At 38.6% G+C, this 15,695-nt stretch overlaps 1 protein-coding gene and 1 long non-coding RNA gene across 3 annotated transcripts; both read left to right on the top strand.

Moving 5' to 3' along the window:
- The first annotated feature begins 226 nt into the window (after window positions 1-226).
- Window positions 227-900, top strand: LOC122004352 (superoxide dismutase [Cu-Zn]-like). Its single transcript, XM_042559255.1, has 4 exons — window positions 227-323; window positions 457-558; window positions 663-836; window positions 893-900. The coding sequence occupies exons 1-4, from the start codon at window positions 248-250 to the stop codon at window positions 898-900; spliced, it is 360 nt and encodes a 119-aa protein (XP_042415189.1). The 5' UTR covers window positions 227-247.
- A 157-nt stretch (window positions 901-1,057) lies between these two features.
- LOC122003758 lies at window positions 1,058-1,534 on the top strand. 2 transcript variants are annotated; one of them, XR_006118083.1, is made up of 4 exons: window positions 1,058-1,090; window positions 1,211-1,285; window positions 1,366-1,437; window positions 1,506-1,534. It is a non-coding gene; the product is annotated as an uncharacterized LOC122003758 (long non-coding RNA). The 2 variants fall into 2 exon arrangements; XR_006118082.1 differs by lacking the exon at window positions 1,058-1,090 and having other exon boundaries at window positions 1,145-1,285.
- Window positions 1,535-15,695: the final 14,161 nt, after the last annotated feature.

The following is a 15,695-nucleotide window of genomic DNA, read 5'->3' as shown; positions in this document are numbered from 1 at the left end:
AAAAATTGGAGTTTTCTACAGAGATTTGATGGGTTCTCTATCTATGATGGAGCGAGAGCTGCATTCGTCTCGAGTTTGATGGTATTTGTTTAGCGTTTAGTCTGGCGATTGTTGAGTTGCTTTTCTTTTTGTATCTGGAAGACGAGATCGATTATTTCTCATCTAGTGGCAATGCTACTTATTTTGAGACATTTAATGATTTCTTTAACCGTGTGTTTGATGTCTGCTGTGTAGAACACCTAAGGAAATGGTGAAGGCTGTTGCTGTCTTGGGTAACAGTGAGGGTGTTAAGGGCACAATTTACTTCGTCCAGGAAGGAGATGGTGAGAAATCTCTTGAAATACTACTTGTGGAATGCTAAATTCCTTTCAGATCTAGGGTTTCAACTTCAACCATTTTGATTTTTCTGTGAATTTGTGATCCAATCTGATTTTGGGATGTAAATCTCTATGATAGGTCCAACCACCGTCACCGGATCCATCACTGGCCTCAAGCCTGGGCTTCATGGCTTCCATGTGCATGCTCTTGGAGACACCACCAATGGATGCATGTCAACTGGTAAAATTATTTACCTTTTCCTTCACAGCGATCTACTGAGTTGCAAGTTTCTGATTGAAAGGATTAAATTACTGATTATGTACTCATGCTCTTGTATACTGCAGGGCCTCATTTTAATCATGCTGGAAAGGAACATGGTGCTCCTGAAGATGAAAACCGACATGCTGGTGATCTAGGCAATGCCACTGCTGGCGAGGATGGTAAGTTGCTTTATCATCAGCTCATGATGTTACTTTTGTTATCTATTTTTACCCATATTTACTATAGCGCTTTTTCTCGTAACAGAAAAAAAAATCAAACTATGGCTTGATCAACATTTTTTACTGCTTCTCAGGATACTGATTGGTTGCAAGTTCAGTGGTACTATTCCTATTGAACTAGGCAATCTATCCCAACTCCAGACCTTGTTAGGATGTAATTTCCACTGTCTTACTATTTTTGCTAGCTGAGGAACAAGAGTCTAATGATTCAAACCTGTGTCACAGATCATTAAATGTAAACCATTTTACTGGTAGAATACCTGCATCCCTGGGTAGGCTCGCCGACCTCGTATGGCTAGACCTGGCAAACAATCACCTCAGTTTTCCATGCATGATCAAATAAAAAACTTACGCGGTGAAGAATTAACGATGATGAAATATGTTCTTATCAGACACTTGAACAAGAATCATCTCTCAGGTCCAATTCCACTGAGCCTTTTCAGCTCTAGCATGAATGTTAAACATATGTAAGATATATCAGCTCTATTGCCACCTGAAGCTTCCTTGTAATAGGCTCTCTGCATACTAACTTGTTGTTTGCATTCAGACTGCTTGACAGCAATAACCTTTCTACGGTTATTCCAGAATCAATTGGACTTCTTCAGAAACTCGAAGTTTTGTGAGTGCTTGCTATTAATTTCCTTTTCATCAGACTGTTTGTTTATATCTTTCTTGCGCTTTTCTTAGACGGCTAGACCGCAATAATTTGATTGGACTAGTTCCAAAAAGTATCAACAATCTTACAAGACTCAAAAGTGCTGTAACTGATTTCTGGAATCATTGAGATCAAATAACTGCACAGAGCAAGAAGGATAACGTTGGCACCAATAAGAAGAATATTTGTGTACTATCTATTACCTGTTGATGTTGTAAGAAGAATAGTTATGTGTAATTTGTGGATACTGACTTGATGTGCACAATATCTATTATCTTTTTATGTTGTAAGAAGAATATTTATGTGTTGGTTATATGGATATTGACTTGGTGTGTTTAGATATATTGGTGCATTTTTATTTGTGATTTCTTAGTGAATTAATAATATTAACTTAATTTTATGATTTGCTTGTTGATAATATTGGGTTTTCACTATTTCAAAAATCGAATTTGTGTCGTTAAACAATACTGATATTACATCGATTTTCCACCGCTGCAAAACCGGTGTCATTAACTAATATTACATCAATTTTACACCCGATGTCGTTAAGTGATACTACACCGGTTTGAACCCGATGTCTAAAATGACAAACCTTTTACATCGCCCTCATAGACATCGGTCGAAAATATAATAGACATCGGTGGAAAACCGATGTCTATGAAGATTTTTGTTGTAGTGTTTGGATATCTCAAACCTCTCGTGCCTTGCCTGCCCCTGATATAGTTGTTTAAGATGTGCAATCATATCATAACTCTCATGTTGCTTTTGAAGCTTAGAGTGCATGGTTTCAAGAATAAGTCATGACACATCTAATGCATCATCTTGATGCTTCTTATAAGCATCCTTATCATCATGAGTAGTGATGTGTATAATCCATAAGTACATGGTTGTCATCAAGTAATAAAAGATATTGAATCTACAAGGACTGGATATAAGCACTAGAGATCAATCACAATGAATTAGTAAATGATCGATGATTGAGAATTTATGCACTAAAGTAAAGAGAAGTAAGATTTGGAGAAAGAGGAAGAAAGAGAGAGTTTGAGAGAGTTGAGGATTGATTGAGGACTTTAGTTGAGAGAAATGTACTAGGAGTTTGGTTTCATTGTATTGCTAATCAATGAACTAATTGTTAGACCCCGTGGTAGTTTTGATGTGATCAACCAAGTTGGTTAGGTCCTGCTGTGTTTGATCCCTGTGTCTGAGTGTGCAGGAGCTTAGGAGCACAGGAAGTCGAGCGGAAGGGCCGACGAGCTCGGTGCATCCGAAGGATGAGAGAGGCTAAGAGTACTCCTGGGCGTGAAGAGCGGCAGCTGCTCGAGGGCGTTAAGCGGGAAAGGAGGAGAAGATGGGTCCCTATGGGCAATCACCCAAAGAACGGAGTCTGGCCAGCGAAGAAGAAAAGGAGTCAATTCTTTGTTTGAAATGTAGGGCAAGCAGGCGCCTCTTGAAGAGCGCCTTATCCACTGTTGGCTGCGGATAAAGTTTTATCCGTAGATCGAGTTAGAGGCACCTTGAACCTGTTGGAGGCGCCTTGGACTCTCGGGACCTATATAAAGGCCCTGAGCTAGGAATTCAAGAACAACTCAAGCATTCAATCTGTAAGCAATTCCTAGCTTTGAAAGTGTAAAAGGCTTCTCCGCCTTCAGCAAAGGAGAGTTTCTTTTAGTGCGCTTCTATTGCCCTGGATTAACAACCTCCTTGGTTGTAACCAAGTTAATTCTTTTGTGTCTTTCTTTTACTGTTTTATTATTTTGTTAACTATTGCACTAACTGAGTTGAAAGTACAAGGAGGGTATAGTTACTTTTTGTTTTCAGCAATTCACTCCCCTCTTGCCGGTCTCCGCTGCACCAACAAGTGGTATCAGAGCCTGATCGCCTCAGAAGGACTAACCGCCAACTGAAGCACTACGATCAAGACGATGGCCGGAGCAAACATCCATCCCCCGAAGTTCGACGGAGACTTCGCCACATGGAAGCGCAAAATAGAGGTATTTTTTAAAACAGATTTTGATATTCTTATTACAATGAAATATGATTTTGCAGCGCCGAAAGACAAAGAAGAAAACACATGGAGTAAGAAGGAGCAAGCCGATTTCGTCGCCAACGGAAAGGCAGAGTTCCACCTGCTCAGTGTGCTGCAGCCGCAGGAGGTAAATCGGATCGGAAGCTACGACTCAGCGAAAGATCTCTGGGAGAAATTCCTGGAGTTTCACGAAGGTACTTCCGAAGCGAAGCTAGCAAAGCGCGACATCCTCCGGAACCAGTTAACGAACCTCCGGATGAACCAAGGCGAGAAGGTAGCGCAACTCCAAGCGAGAATCAAGGAGCTGATAACGCAACTAACGAACCTTAGAGAAGAGGTAACCAACCGGGATTCTATCCGATACACGCTCAATGCCTTCCCGAGAACTCCAGAGTGGGCCTCCTTAGTAGATGCGTATTACATCTCTAAGGACCTCGAGGTAAGTACGTTAGAACAATTATTTTCCACTTTCGAACTTCACGAGTCTCGAGTTTCAGAACCCAACGGAGCAGAGAAGATAAGTCAGAATATTGCCTTAAAGGCAAAGATGAACAGTTCTGACTCCGAATCCGAAGCGGCACTACTGGTAAGACGCTTCAATAAGTTTTTCAGTACTAATAAATTTAAACCGCAGAGGAATCATCAAAAGAAGAGAACGGTTCGCTGCTATAACTGCAACGAAGAGGGGCACATCAAAGATGACTGCCCAAAGCTAAAGAGAAAGGAGAAAGAAAGGGAAAAGCCAAAATACAAGAAGCCAGAACCCTCCAAACACAAGAATCTGAAGGCTACTTGGTCAGATTCGTCAACCTCTGAGTCGGACATCGAAGAATTCTCAGGGTTAGCGCTATTGACGAACCATCAACCGGAAGAAGACTCAAGCTCAGAGATGAGCATCGATGAAGGGGGAGAAACCTCAGAAGAAGAAAGCAGTAGTGAAGGGGGAGCGTCACCAGACCAGGTAAGTAAGGTACGCAATCTAACCCCAACTCAATCTTTTAAATTTATCAAGTCTCTTTCTAAAGAGTTAGATCAATTAGAAAAAGAGAATGCTAAACTAAAGTTGAACCTAGCAAGAGCATGCCCGTTAGAAATGTATGATCATCTAAAATCAGAAAATGAAAATTTGAAATTAGAAATTGAAAAACTGAAATATGCTGCATGCTTAAATCAATTTCCAAATTCAAAATTAAGAATTTATGGAAAATTGAACTGGTACATTAGAAACCATCAGGGTCAACTTAGAAGAATACCCAAAAATTATGTACCCCCTAAGTATCTGAATAATCCTGTAGGTAGGAACCTCTATTGGGTTCCAAAATCTGTGCTTAATTAATTTTTTCAAAAAATTAAAAGCTTACAGTGAGAAAATTAAACATTGAAATTCTTTATGGAAGCTTTGTCTAAGGAAGTGGTTGTTGCTCCAATAACCAAGAAGGCCTAGTGCCTCGCCACGACCTGGAAGCTAAAATATTGAAAGAAAATGTTTAATTAACTTTCTGAAAAAGCATTAAAAAAAAATTAAATAATGCTTTGAAAGTTTATCAAAAATTCGTTAAAATAAACAAAAATTCCTTAGAAATTTTTTTTTCTAACTTATTTTTTTTTTGGATAGAAATTTTCTTCTGGAAAATTCTAAAAGTTCATTCATTTGACTTAGAATATTTTTTTTTTAACTTAGAAATCTTTTTAAATTCAACTTAGAAATTTTTTTTGAAAGAAAAATTCATTTTGACTTAGAATTTTTTTTTTAAAATAATTCATATTGAGGTAGAAATTTTTTTTTGAAAATTCAAAAATTTGACTTAGAAATTTTTTTTTAGAAAAATTTATTTTAACTTAGCAATTTTTTTTCAAAATTTATTTTTAACTTAGAAAATTTTCAAAAAACTTCAATCTTACTTGAATATTCTTAAGACCCCATTTTTGCTGTGATCAAAGGGGGAGAGAGAAATACAAGTTTAGGGGGAGTTAGAGAAAACTTAAAATTTATTTTTTTTAAAAAAAGTGTTGCAATTTTACTAATTGTAAAAATTATTCTTAACTTGTTAGTTTAGTAATTTTTCTTTAAAATTACTATTTTTTGTCTATTTTTAACCCTAACTTGAACTTGGGTTGATGCACATAAAAAAGGGGGAGATTGTTGGACCCCGTGGTAGTTTTGATGTGATCAACCAAGTTGGTTTGGTCCTGCTGTGTTTAATCACTGTGTCTGAGTGTGCAGGAGCTTAGGAGCACAGGAAGTCGAGCGGAAGACGCAGCTAGCGAGAAGGACAGCACGGGAAGGGAGCCAACGGGCTCGGTGCGTCCGAAGGACGAGAGAGTTGCGGAAGAGTACTCCGGTGGGCGTGAAGAGCGTGCGCGACGTTCGAGGGACGTTAATCCGGAACGGAAGGCTGCTCGAGGAGAAGGCCGGGAATTGGGTTCGGGTGAGCCCTATTCCGGTTAGCCGCAATCACCCAAAAGAATGGAGCTTCGGAAGCCAAAGCGAAGAAGAAAATGAGTCAAAAGAAGCTGGAAATTACTGTAGTAGAAAGTTACTGTAGCAGAAGTTACTGTAGCTTGAAGGCGCCTTAAACAAGCTTGAAGACGCCCTTGAAGGCGCCTTCAAGCCTGTTCAAGGCGCCTTGAGCAGGCCAGTTTGACCGTTTGCGCTGCGGATAAAATTTTATCCGCAGATCGAGTTGGAGGCGCCTTGAACCCTGTTGGAGGCGCCTTGGACTCTCGGGATAAGATTTCCAGGACCTATATAAAGGCCCCTAGAGCTAGGAATTCAAGAACAACTCAAGCATTCAATCTGTAGTGTTTCATAGCAATAGTTCTGAGCTTTTGAAAGTGTAAAAGGCTTCTCCTCCTTCAGCAAAGGAGAGTTTCTTTTAGTGCGCTTCTATTGCCCTGGATTAACAACCTCCTTGGTTGTAACCAGGTTAATTCTTCTGTGTCTTTCTTTTACTGTTTTATTATTTTGTTAACTATTGCACTAACTGAGTTGAAAGTACGAGGAGGGTATAGTTACTTTTTGTTTTCAGCAATTCACCCCCCTCTTGCCGGTCTCCGCTGCACCTACACTAATGATCACCAATTACCCATCCTCTATCTCTACGCACATGTAGGAAGTTTGATTCATTAATGACACTTCTCTACGATAGTCATGTAGAATGTCATCTCTATTAACATCCAATGTTACCTAATGGAAGTGATTTCTATGAAATCTAGTTTAAGGGATACCCTTGTCACTAGGGCCCCTGGTCATACATCTATAAGAATACATAAAATACATGATAACATAAACATAGAAATAACCCAATAAGCCTAATTCAATACTTCCTTGTGAGAATTACTCTCCGTTTCAAGGCAATGCTCTAGATGTTCAGTTAAACGGTTACCCTTGTCTCTAGGGGGCCTTGGACATACGATCTAGAGCATCCCAACTATAGGGTGAACAAAACTATACAATTATTCAACTGAATATGAGAACTAAGCATAAACACATCACACATATATAAGATAGAATGAATACAAGACATAAGCAATATTATATGGAAAGGAAATTGGCAAATCCAAGAGTATACATCAATAACATATCACAATTACTTTGTTAATCCTAGAGTAATAAAATCCACTCCATAACAAGAAGGAAAGAATCCAAAGACAATGAAATCATAAGTTCAAAACTTAATCTAAAGAGAAGAAGGAAGAAGAAGCTTATCTAAAACATTGAGTGTTCTTCGGATCCAATCTCACATCTCTGAAGTCAAAGGAGATGATGAAAATAGCTCCAAATCTTCAATCAGAGTGCAAAGAATGTGTAGATTTGAACCAAGATGGGTCTCCCAAAGGAGAGAGCCTTCCTCCCCTCAAAAAGGGAAAGAACTCCCTATGTCATGATGTGCCCTTTAGCATGGCCAAACCTTGAAACCGTGCTGCTGGAGTGACACAGTCGTGCCTTTTGGAACGACCGTGGTTTGATTCTACTCGGCTGGAAGTGGCACATACATACCTTGTGGCACGACCGTGGCTTGATCAGGTTCTGGTTGTTTGGAATAACCGTGCCTTTTGGCACGACCCTAGCTTGATTAGGTACTGGTGAGTAGGCACAACTGTGTGAAACCACATGGCCAGAGGTGGACACTTCTCTAAATGGATGGCATGGTCGTGTCCTTTGGCATGGCTATGTGCTTCTTGGCCATGGATGAAGGGTCACAACCATGTGAAACCACATGGCTAAAGCTCTGCTCTCTTCTTTTGTCTCTCCAAAGCATGTTTCAACGCCGATTTCACTCTAACAATGGATCTTATTAATAGGAAAACAAACAAAACTAGATCTCTAATAAAGAGAGTTATTATTCTAAAAGATAGCAAAGAGGGGTAAAAATGCATAGAACATATGCAAAGAAAGCAAGTGAATATGCGTTAAAGCATGCATAAAAGTATATATATTCTATGCACATCACACCTCCAGACTTAAACATTTGTTTATCCTCAAGCAAACTACCATAATCTAGATCCATGTGCTAATATAATGCAACAAAATCTCTAGTGAATCAATCCAACTCTATCAACTAATTTCAATGATGAGCATGATCATAGACCTAAGAAAGGACTAATCATAAATTCTTGTGCACAGTGTAATAAGTGACTTAAGCTCTTCAAGTTTTAATCTCTAATCATAGTCAAGTCATCATCAAAATGAATTCCTTGTGTTTCTAGAGATAGATGCTTACCTACCACACGCTTTGTTCATATTTCATAGTCTACCCAAAGTCTCAAAGGCGTGTGCTCGACATCAAGAGAAATATAGCATTTATTTCCTATGTAACATAACTCGGTCTCAAAGGGATAACTTGCTAGATTCTACTTGAGAAACTATTTTTTATATCCCTTATTCTTCTCTCTCTCTCTTTTTTCTCAAAGTGATTGCATTGTGTTACACTTAAATTTTTCTCTCTTTTTTCTTGGTGCTTTAAATGTAGCATTAACAACCATAGGGATATTTAGATTTTTCCAAACAAGCTTACATGATATGAGCTGAAGGGCGCTACTTGGAATACCGTTCTGTTTCCCCTGTTTAAAAAAAAATTTGTACAAGCACAGAACTTTCCCTAGCAACCTATATGCTTTTCAGAAGTTAAACTTGGATTGGAAATGAAACTTAACATTTTTACTCCAAGTTCGTTCTTCAAAGTTAAACCTGGATTGGAAACGAAACTTAACATTTTTACTTCAAGTTTAACCCTTGTCTTCTTCTAAAGTTAAACCATATTATAGAAGTTGATTAAATATTTATTTCAAGGATTAACTTCCAGGTTGTTGGTGAGGCAATATGCCTTCTTGGTTATGGGATCATCACCACTTCCTAGACAAAGCCTTTGAAAGAAATTGAATATTTAAACTTCTCACAATAACCTTAGGTTTAACTACAGAGACCTCAATCAAAGCACAAGATCGAAACACAAAATCAAAGCACAAAAATTAAAACATAAAATCGCTAGCCTCTTGTGTTGGTATTTTAGGATCCATACAAAGAAAACAAAACTAGTTGTGCTTCGGAATAAATAACTAGTTGTACCTTTCTTCATAGACAAAGACCTCTTGATCTTCTATCGTATTCCTCTCCTCTTCTTAGATGTCGTGTGGGCGACAATCTACCAAGACAAAACACCCGAACCCCTTTTGTTTCCAAGCCGCCTACCACCGAAAGATGCAAAGAACGGAACGCTTCCTTCTTCTTCTTCTCCTCCAAACCGTCGGCCACCAAGGTGCTTCATCTCTTTGTTTTCTTTTCCTCCAAGCTCCGACCACCAAGAGAAGATGGGTCGCCGGCCCTAGAGGGAAGAAAAGGGAAGAAGAAAAGAAGTGGGGTGCCGGCCCCAGAGGAAAGAAAAGAAAGAATGGGGCGCCGACCTTAAGGGAAAAGGAGAGGGTTTTTTGGTTGTGGAGAAAAACTTATCACTTCTTAATTGAATTATTGATTTTTGTGGCACAACCTCCTCTCATTTTATAATGTTTTTCCCCAGATAAAAAAGGAGAAAAAGTAATAGATTTTTGTTTAAAAAAATCTCTAGAAAAGAATTAACATAATTCTTTTTAGAAAAATTTCTTAAGAAAGAATTAGTATAATTCTTTTTATAAAATTTCTAAGAAAGAATCAACATAATTCTTTTTAGAAAAATCTCTATGAAAGAATTAACATAATTATTTTTAGAAAAAAATTTTAGGCAAGAATTAATATAATTCTTTTTAGAAAATTTCTAAGAAAGAATCAACGTAATTATTTTTAGAAAAATCTCTAATTCTGTTGAAAAAAATCTCCCCTTTTATTTCTTTCTTTACTTTTTCTTTTCTTTTCTTTTGATTTAGCCGGCCTCTTACTTGGGCACCAAGCAAGGCTTTGCCGACCCTTTCTTGGGTAGGAAGCAAGGCTTGGTCGACCCCTTGCTTGGGCACATAGCAAGGATGTGGCCGGCCCCTTTCTTGGGTAGTAAGCAAAATCAAAACGGGTGAATGCGATGCTTTATAGAGGCTACAACAGGGACCAAGAGGAGGAATTAGTTTTGGCCTCCTGATGTACTTGAGCTTCTTGTGTTCGACCCGAACACCCAACTCAAGTTCATCAATAATAACTCATACCACTAAAGAGTTATTATTGAATTACCGCACCAATCCCATATTACAATATGAGCTCCTACTTATCATGAGTGCGTTAGTCTCCCTGTGTTTAAGATATTGTATGCCCATTAATTAAATGAGTTACTGATAACTCAATTAACATCTACCTCCAAGAGTAGTACCACTCAACCTTATTATCATGTCGGACTAAGTTCACCTGCAGGATTTACATGATAATCCTTATGAGCTCCTTAAGGGGACATCATCAATCTAGATTAGTAGGACACAGTTTCCTTTTATAATCAACAACACATCATATAAATAATATTATTTTCCAACTTATCGATCCTATTAATTTAACTGAATAAATCTCACCCTTTGAAAAATTAAAGAAATAAATACTAAGTATATGTGTTTGTTATTATATCGGGATTAAGAGTACGCACATCCATAATAATAGAGGTTTTATTCTTTTATGCAGTCAGTATAAAAAGAAACAACCTCAAATGGTTCTACTCAATACACACATAGTGTACTAGTGTGATTTTATAGTCAAGATAAACTAATACCAAATTACACTACAACTATTTCGATGGTTTGTCCCAATCCATCTTGGTTGTGAGTTACTATTTTTATAATTTAAAAGGAGCTGATAACATTATCTTCTGTGTGACACCACACACCATGTTATCTACAATATAAATTAAATGGACAACTACATTTAACTAAATGCAAACATTTGATCAATGTGATTCTCATTTCAAAATAAATGTTCATACAAAAAGCGAGGCTTTTAGTATACATCCTAACAATCTCTCACTTATACTAAAACACTATGCTGCCATATATTCTGCCATACATATGATTCTCATCCCCTCAACATGTCCATCAAAAGCTCTCGTCGGAAGGGCCTTAGTGAAAGGATCCGAGTTATCTACTGATGCAATCTTGGCGATAATAACTTCTCCTCATTATACGATGTCTCATATTAGGTGGTACTTGCGCTCAATGTGTTTACTTGCCTTATGGGCTCGTGGTTCCTTCGAGTTTGCTACTGCACCACTATTATCACAATAAATTGTGATAATTTTGGGCAAACCAGGAATTACATCTAAGTCCATCAAGAAGTTTCTGAGTCATACTGCTTCTTTGGCTACCTTAGAGGCTACCATATATTCATCTTCCATGGTGGAGTCTGAAATGAATTTCTACTTACCACTCCTCCATGTCATGGCTCTACCTCCCAAAGTAAACACATACCCCGAAGTTGACTTGCTACTGTCCCTATCTGATTAGAAGTCTGAATCCGTGCAACCCATAGGGAGCAAATCATCTTCCTGGTAAACAAGCATATAATCTCTAGTCCTTTTCAGGTACTTTAATATATGCTTTACGACAGTCCAATGTCCCTGTCCTGGATTACTTTGATATCTGCTAACCATGGCCACGGTAAAATAGATATCCGGTCTCGTACATAGCATTGCATACATTAGGCTTCCTACAGCCGAAACATAAGGAATTGCCTTCATCTCCTCTATCTCCTTTGATGTTTTAGGACACATCTCTTTAGATAAAGGTACTCCATGTCGAAAAGATAGAAAACCTTTCTTGGAGTTTTGCATGCTAAAACGAGCTAGGATAGTATCGATGTATGAAGCTTGGGATAAACACAACATTCTTTTCTTACAATCCCTTATTACTTTGATCCAAAGAATATGTCCACATTCTCCCAAGTCCTTCATATCAAATTTCTTAGACAACCATACCCTTACGTCTGACAACACTTTGACATTGCTTCCAATGAGCAAAATGTCATCTACATATAGTACAAGAAATACCACCATGTTTCCGTCACTTTTCTTGTATACACAAGACTCATCTGAACACTGAATGAATCCATAAGACTGGATTACTTCATCAAACTGGATGTTCCAAGATCTCAAAGCTTGCTTCCGTCCATAAATGGACCGATTGAGTTTGTATACAAGATGCTCTTTGTCCTTCGCAATGAATCCCTCTGGTTGCTTCATATGGATATTTCTTCAAGACTTTCATTAAGGAAAGCTGTCTTGACATCCATTTACCAAACCTCATAATCCATATGAGCAGCAAAAGATAAAAGAATCCGGATAGACTTGAGCATGACTACCGGTGAAAAGGTTTCCTCATAATCGTTTCTCTTTTTGAGTATACCCTTTTGCAACAAGCCTTGCTTTGAGGTTTTCACCTTCCCGTATATCCCTCTTTTTTTTTGTAGATCCATTTACATCCAATGGGTTTTACACCATTTGGAGGTTCTACAAGCTCCCAGACCTGATTAGAATACATAGATTCTATTTCGGAGTTCATTACACTTGCCAAGATACCGCATCTTTATCTTGGAGTGCTTTATCATATGTCCAGGGATCAGGTTCATGTTCACCAGGGATCAAGGCCGAAGACTCTCCCAAAAATATGAATCTATTAGGTTGCCGAACAACCCTCCCAGTACGACGAGACACTACCTGTAATTGTGCATGATTTGTGACACGCGTTGCAGTTTCTTGTGGTATCTCATCTTGTACCGTTGGTACTAAATTAGACATGTCCTCTCTTATTTCCTCAAGAACAATTTTACTCATGGGCTTGTGGTTCATCACGTAGACTTCTTCTAAAAATTGAGCATTGGTGCTAACAATGACCTTATGATCTTTAGGACTATAAAATAAACCACCTTTCATTCCTTTAGGATAACCCACAAACAAGTGAACTTCTGTACGTGATTCCAACTTATCAGTATCTTCCTTTAGCACATGTGTCGGACTACCCCAAATTCGAATGTATTTTAAACTAGGCTTATGCCCATTCCATAATTCTATGGGTGTAGAGGGTACTAACTTAGAAGGTACCAAGTTCAGAATGTACGCTGTCGTTTCCAGAGCATATCACCAAAATAAATTTGGTAATTCTGAATAACTTATCATTGATCTAACCATTTCCATAAGAGTCTTATTCCTTCCTTCTATCACACCATTCTATTGGGGTGTACCAGGTGCAGACAGTTGGGATTGAATCCCGACCTCTGATATGTAACTCTTAAACTCTCCTAAGAGGTACTCGCCACCATGATCAGACCATAGTGTCTTGATACTTTTACCATAACATTTCTCCACATTAGCCTTGTACTCTTTAAACTTATCAAAGCACTCAGACTTGTGGTGCATCAAGTAAATGTACCCATATCTCGAATTGTCATTTATAAAAGAGATAAAATATTCGAAACCACCTCTCACCTGGATAGTCATAGGTCCACACAAATCAGAATGAACCAATTCCAACACATCTTTGGCTCTATACCTCTTGGCCTTAAAAGGTCGCTTGGTCATTTTTCCTTCCAAGCAAGATTCATAGGTTGAAAAGTTTTCTACCACCAATGAACCCAAAGGTCCATCGGCTATTAGCCTTTGAATCCTACTCAAGTTAATATGACCAAGCCTTAGATGCCAAAGATATGTTTGGTTCATTTCCGAAGGTTACTTTCTCTTATTAGAATTAGAAGATGTGTTATTAATTTTCATTTGTTGCGTCATGGTAGTTATTGGATTTAGAGTGTACAAATTGTCAACCAACGTACCAGAACAGATAACCACCCTATTTTTCTTGATAACTACTTTGTCATCAAAAGAAACAGAATATCCATCCATAAATAATTTAGAAACTGAAATCAAGTTCTTTTTAAAAATTGGAACGTAAGACAATTTCTCAAAATAAAAGTTTTATTCCTATCGAAAGATAATAAAACATCTCCCACTACAATAGCCGCCACTCTCGTAGCATTGCCCATGTAGCCACCACTCTCAAAGTTTTATTCCAAGCAAGGTTGATTGGATAGTTTTCGGTCGACCACGAGCAGTCCACCAGACCAGCGGATCTCAGGAAATCTAAGTTTAGATTTACCATAGTATTATGTATTATTATTATTGCTATTGGCTAATGTAGTATTGCAGGAAAAGTCTTAGTGGATCAGACGATCAGACATTGAGTAGGCAAAGTCCAAACAGCTCTGGAGGACCAATGTTTAGCAGGTAGGTTGAGGTAAGAAATTGGAGGAGCGACAGTGAGGTCGTGTTCCTGAAAGGAACAACCTAAGGTCGCTGATCCAACTGAAGAAACTGGGGAGGTTTCCAAGTTGAGAACAAGATAATTCTATTGTCTAATATTACTCATGCATCAAATATAATATTACTATGCTAACCTATGTTTTGCAAGATTATATGTCTAACACTATTTTATAGATCTGACATGATCGGTCGATCGAAAGCAGGGATCGGTTGACCGAACCAGGTTGACTCAGACCAGATCAGAACTGAACATAACACAACTTTTGATCTAAGATTGATCGATCGACCAAATCCTGATGACTCAGCACAGATCAGATCGAGCCGAAGAAAAGAAGGAAGACTGCATGATTGGTCGACTGAACAACAAAGACATTAATGCCCCATTAATAAAGTATCTCGATGAACGAGGAAAGCTCATCGTTTGGTCGACCAAACAATGGGATTGATCGACCGAACCATTAAACATCATTAATGCCCGAGGATTGTGTTGGTGTGGGAAGCAACCGACGATCAAACCTAAATTTTGATAATGGTAAAGAGTTCAAAGTTAAGGTTATTTGTGGTTTAACGTGTTTAAATGAGTTTGCAGGAAAGTCCTAAGTGTAGTTAGGGAAAAGTCCTAGCTGCGATTTGACAGGTGGAAAATCCTAGGGAGTGGTAACCCTAGGCGGAAAGTCTTGGCGGGTCGAAGGGTTCAGGCAAAAACCGTAGGGTCGGGGACTCTAGGTGGAAAGTCCTGGTGATCGCGGACCAGGTGAAAATACTGGACGGGTCGTTGAGCGAACGTCCAGTAGAAAGTCCTGGAGCCTCGAACACTGAGTAAAAGTCCAGTCGGTCTGGAGGACCAGTCTGGAAATAGGTAAACTCTCCTGAGTGGAGTAGGTGAGGATGCGTTCTTCGGTGAGGGAACAGTAGGCATCGGTTTAACCTAGGATTTCCGGATGGAAATCCAAAGTCAGAACCGGATAGTCCGGTGACTGTCAAAGATTTATCTTAATCTTATTTTATTGTGTTTAACTCTATTTTGCAGGATATGTTTTGTATTTTGGACTAACACATCTTACAGAGAGTGAAAAAGATGTAAAGCCTCAGATGAATAGTATCCGAGGCGCCCTCCATAGAGCTTGGAGACGCCCTAAGGTGGATAAGCAGCGGGCGACGCTGGGCTTATCGACGTTGCGGATTTGGCGGGGTTGGAGGTGCCCTCCATGCTATTGGAGGCACCCTCAACAGGCTATATAAGCCTGTATCAACCAGATGCTTCAATACAACTAAAATTCACGATTCTTCAACTGTGCACTACTAACAAAACAATCTGGCAAAGCCATAACACTACTCTGACAACCACAAGTTTGACTTTCTCCATTCTTGAGTTATTGGTATACTTTTATTTATTGCATTTAAATTGTAATACTCCTTTTGTAATATTTCTAGATTGATAGTGAATTGCCCAAAGTAAACACTCAATGAGTGTGGGCCTTGGAGTA

This window comes from Zingiber officinale, chromosome 7B, assembly GCF_018446385.1.
Source record: "Zingiber officinale cultivar Zhangliang chromosome 7B, Zo_v1.1, whole genome shotgun sequence".
NCBI classification, from domain to species: domain Eukaryota; kingdom Viridiplantae; phylum Streptophyta; class Magnoliopsida; order Zingiberales; family Zingiberaceae; genus Zingiber; species Zingiber officinale.
Note: the sequence above shows the minus strand (reverse complement) of the source record. Positions and strands in the feature narration are given on the sequence as shown.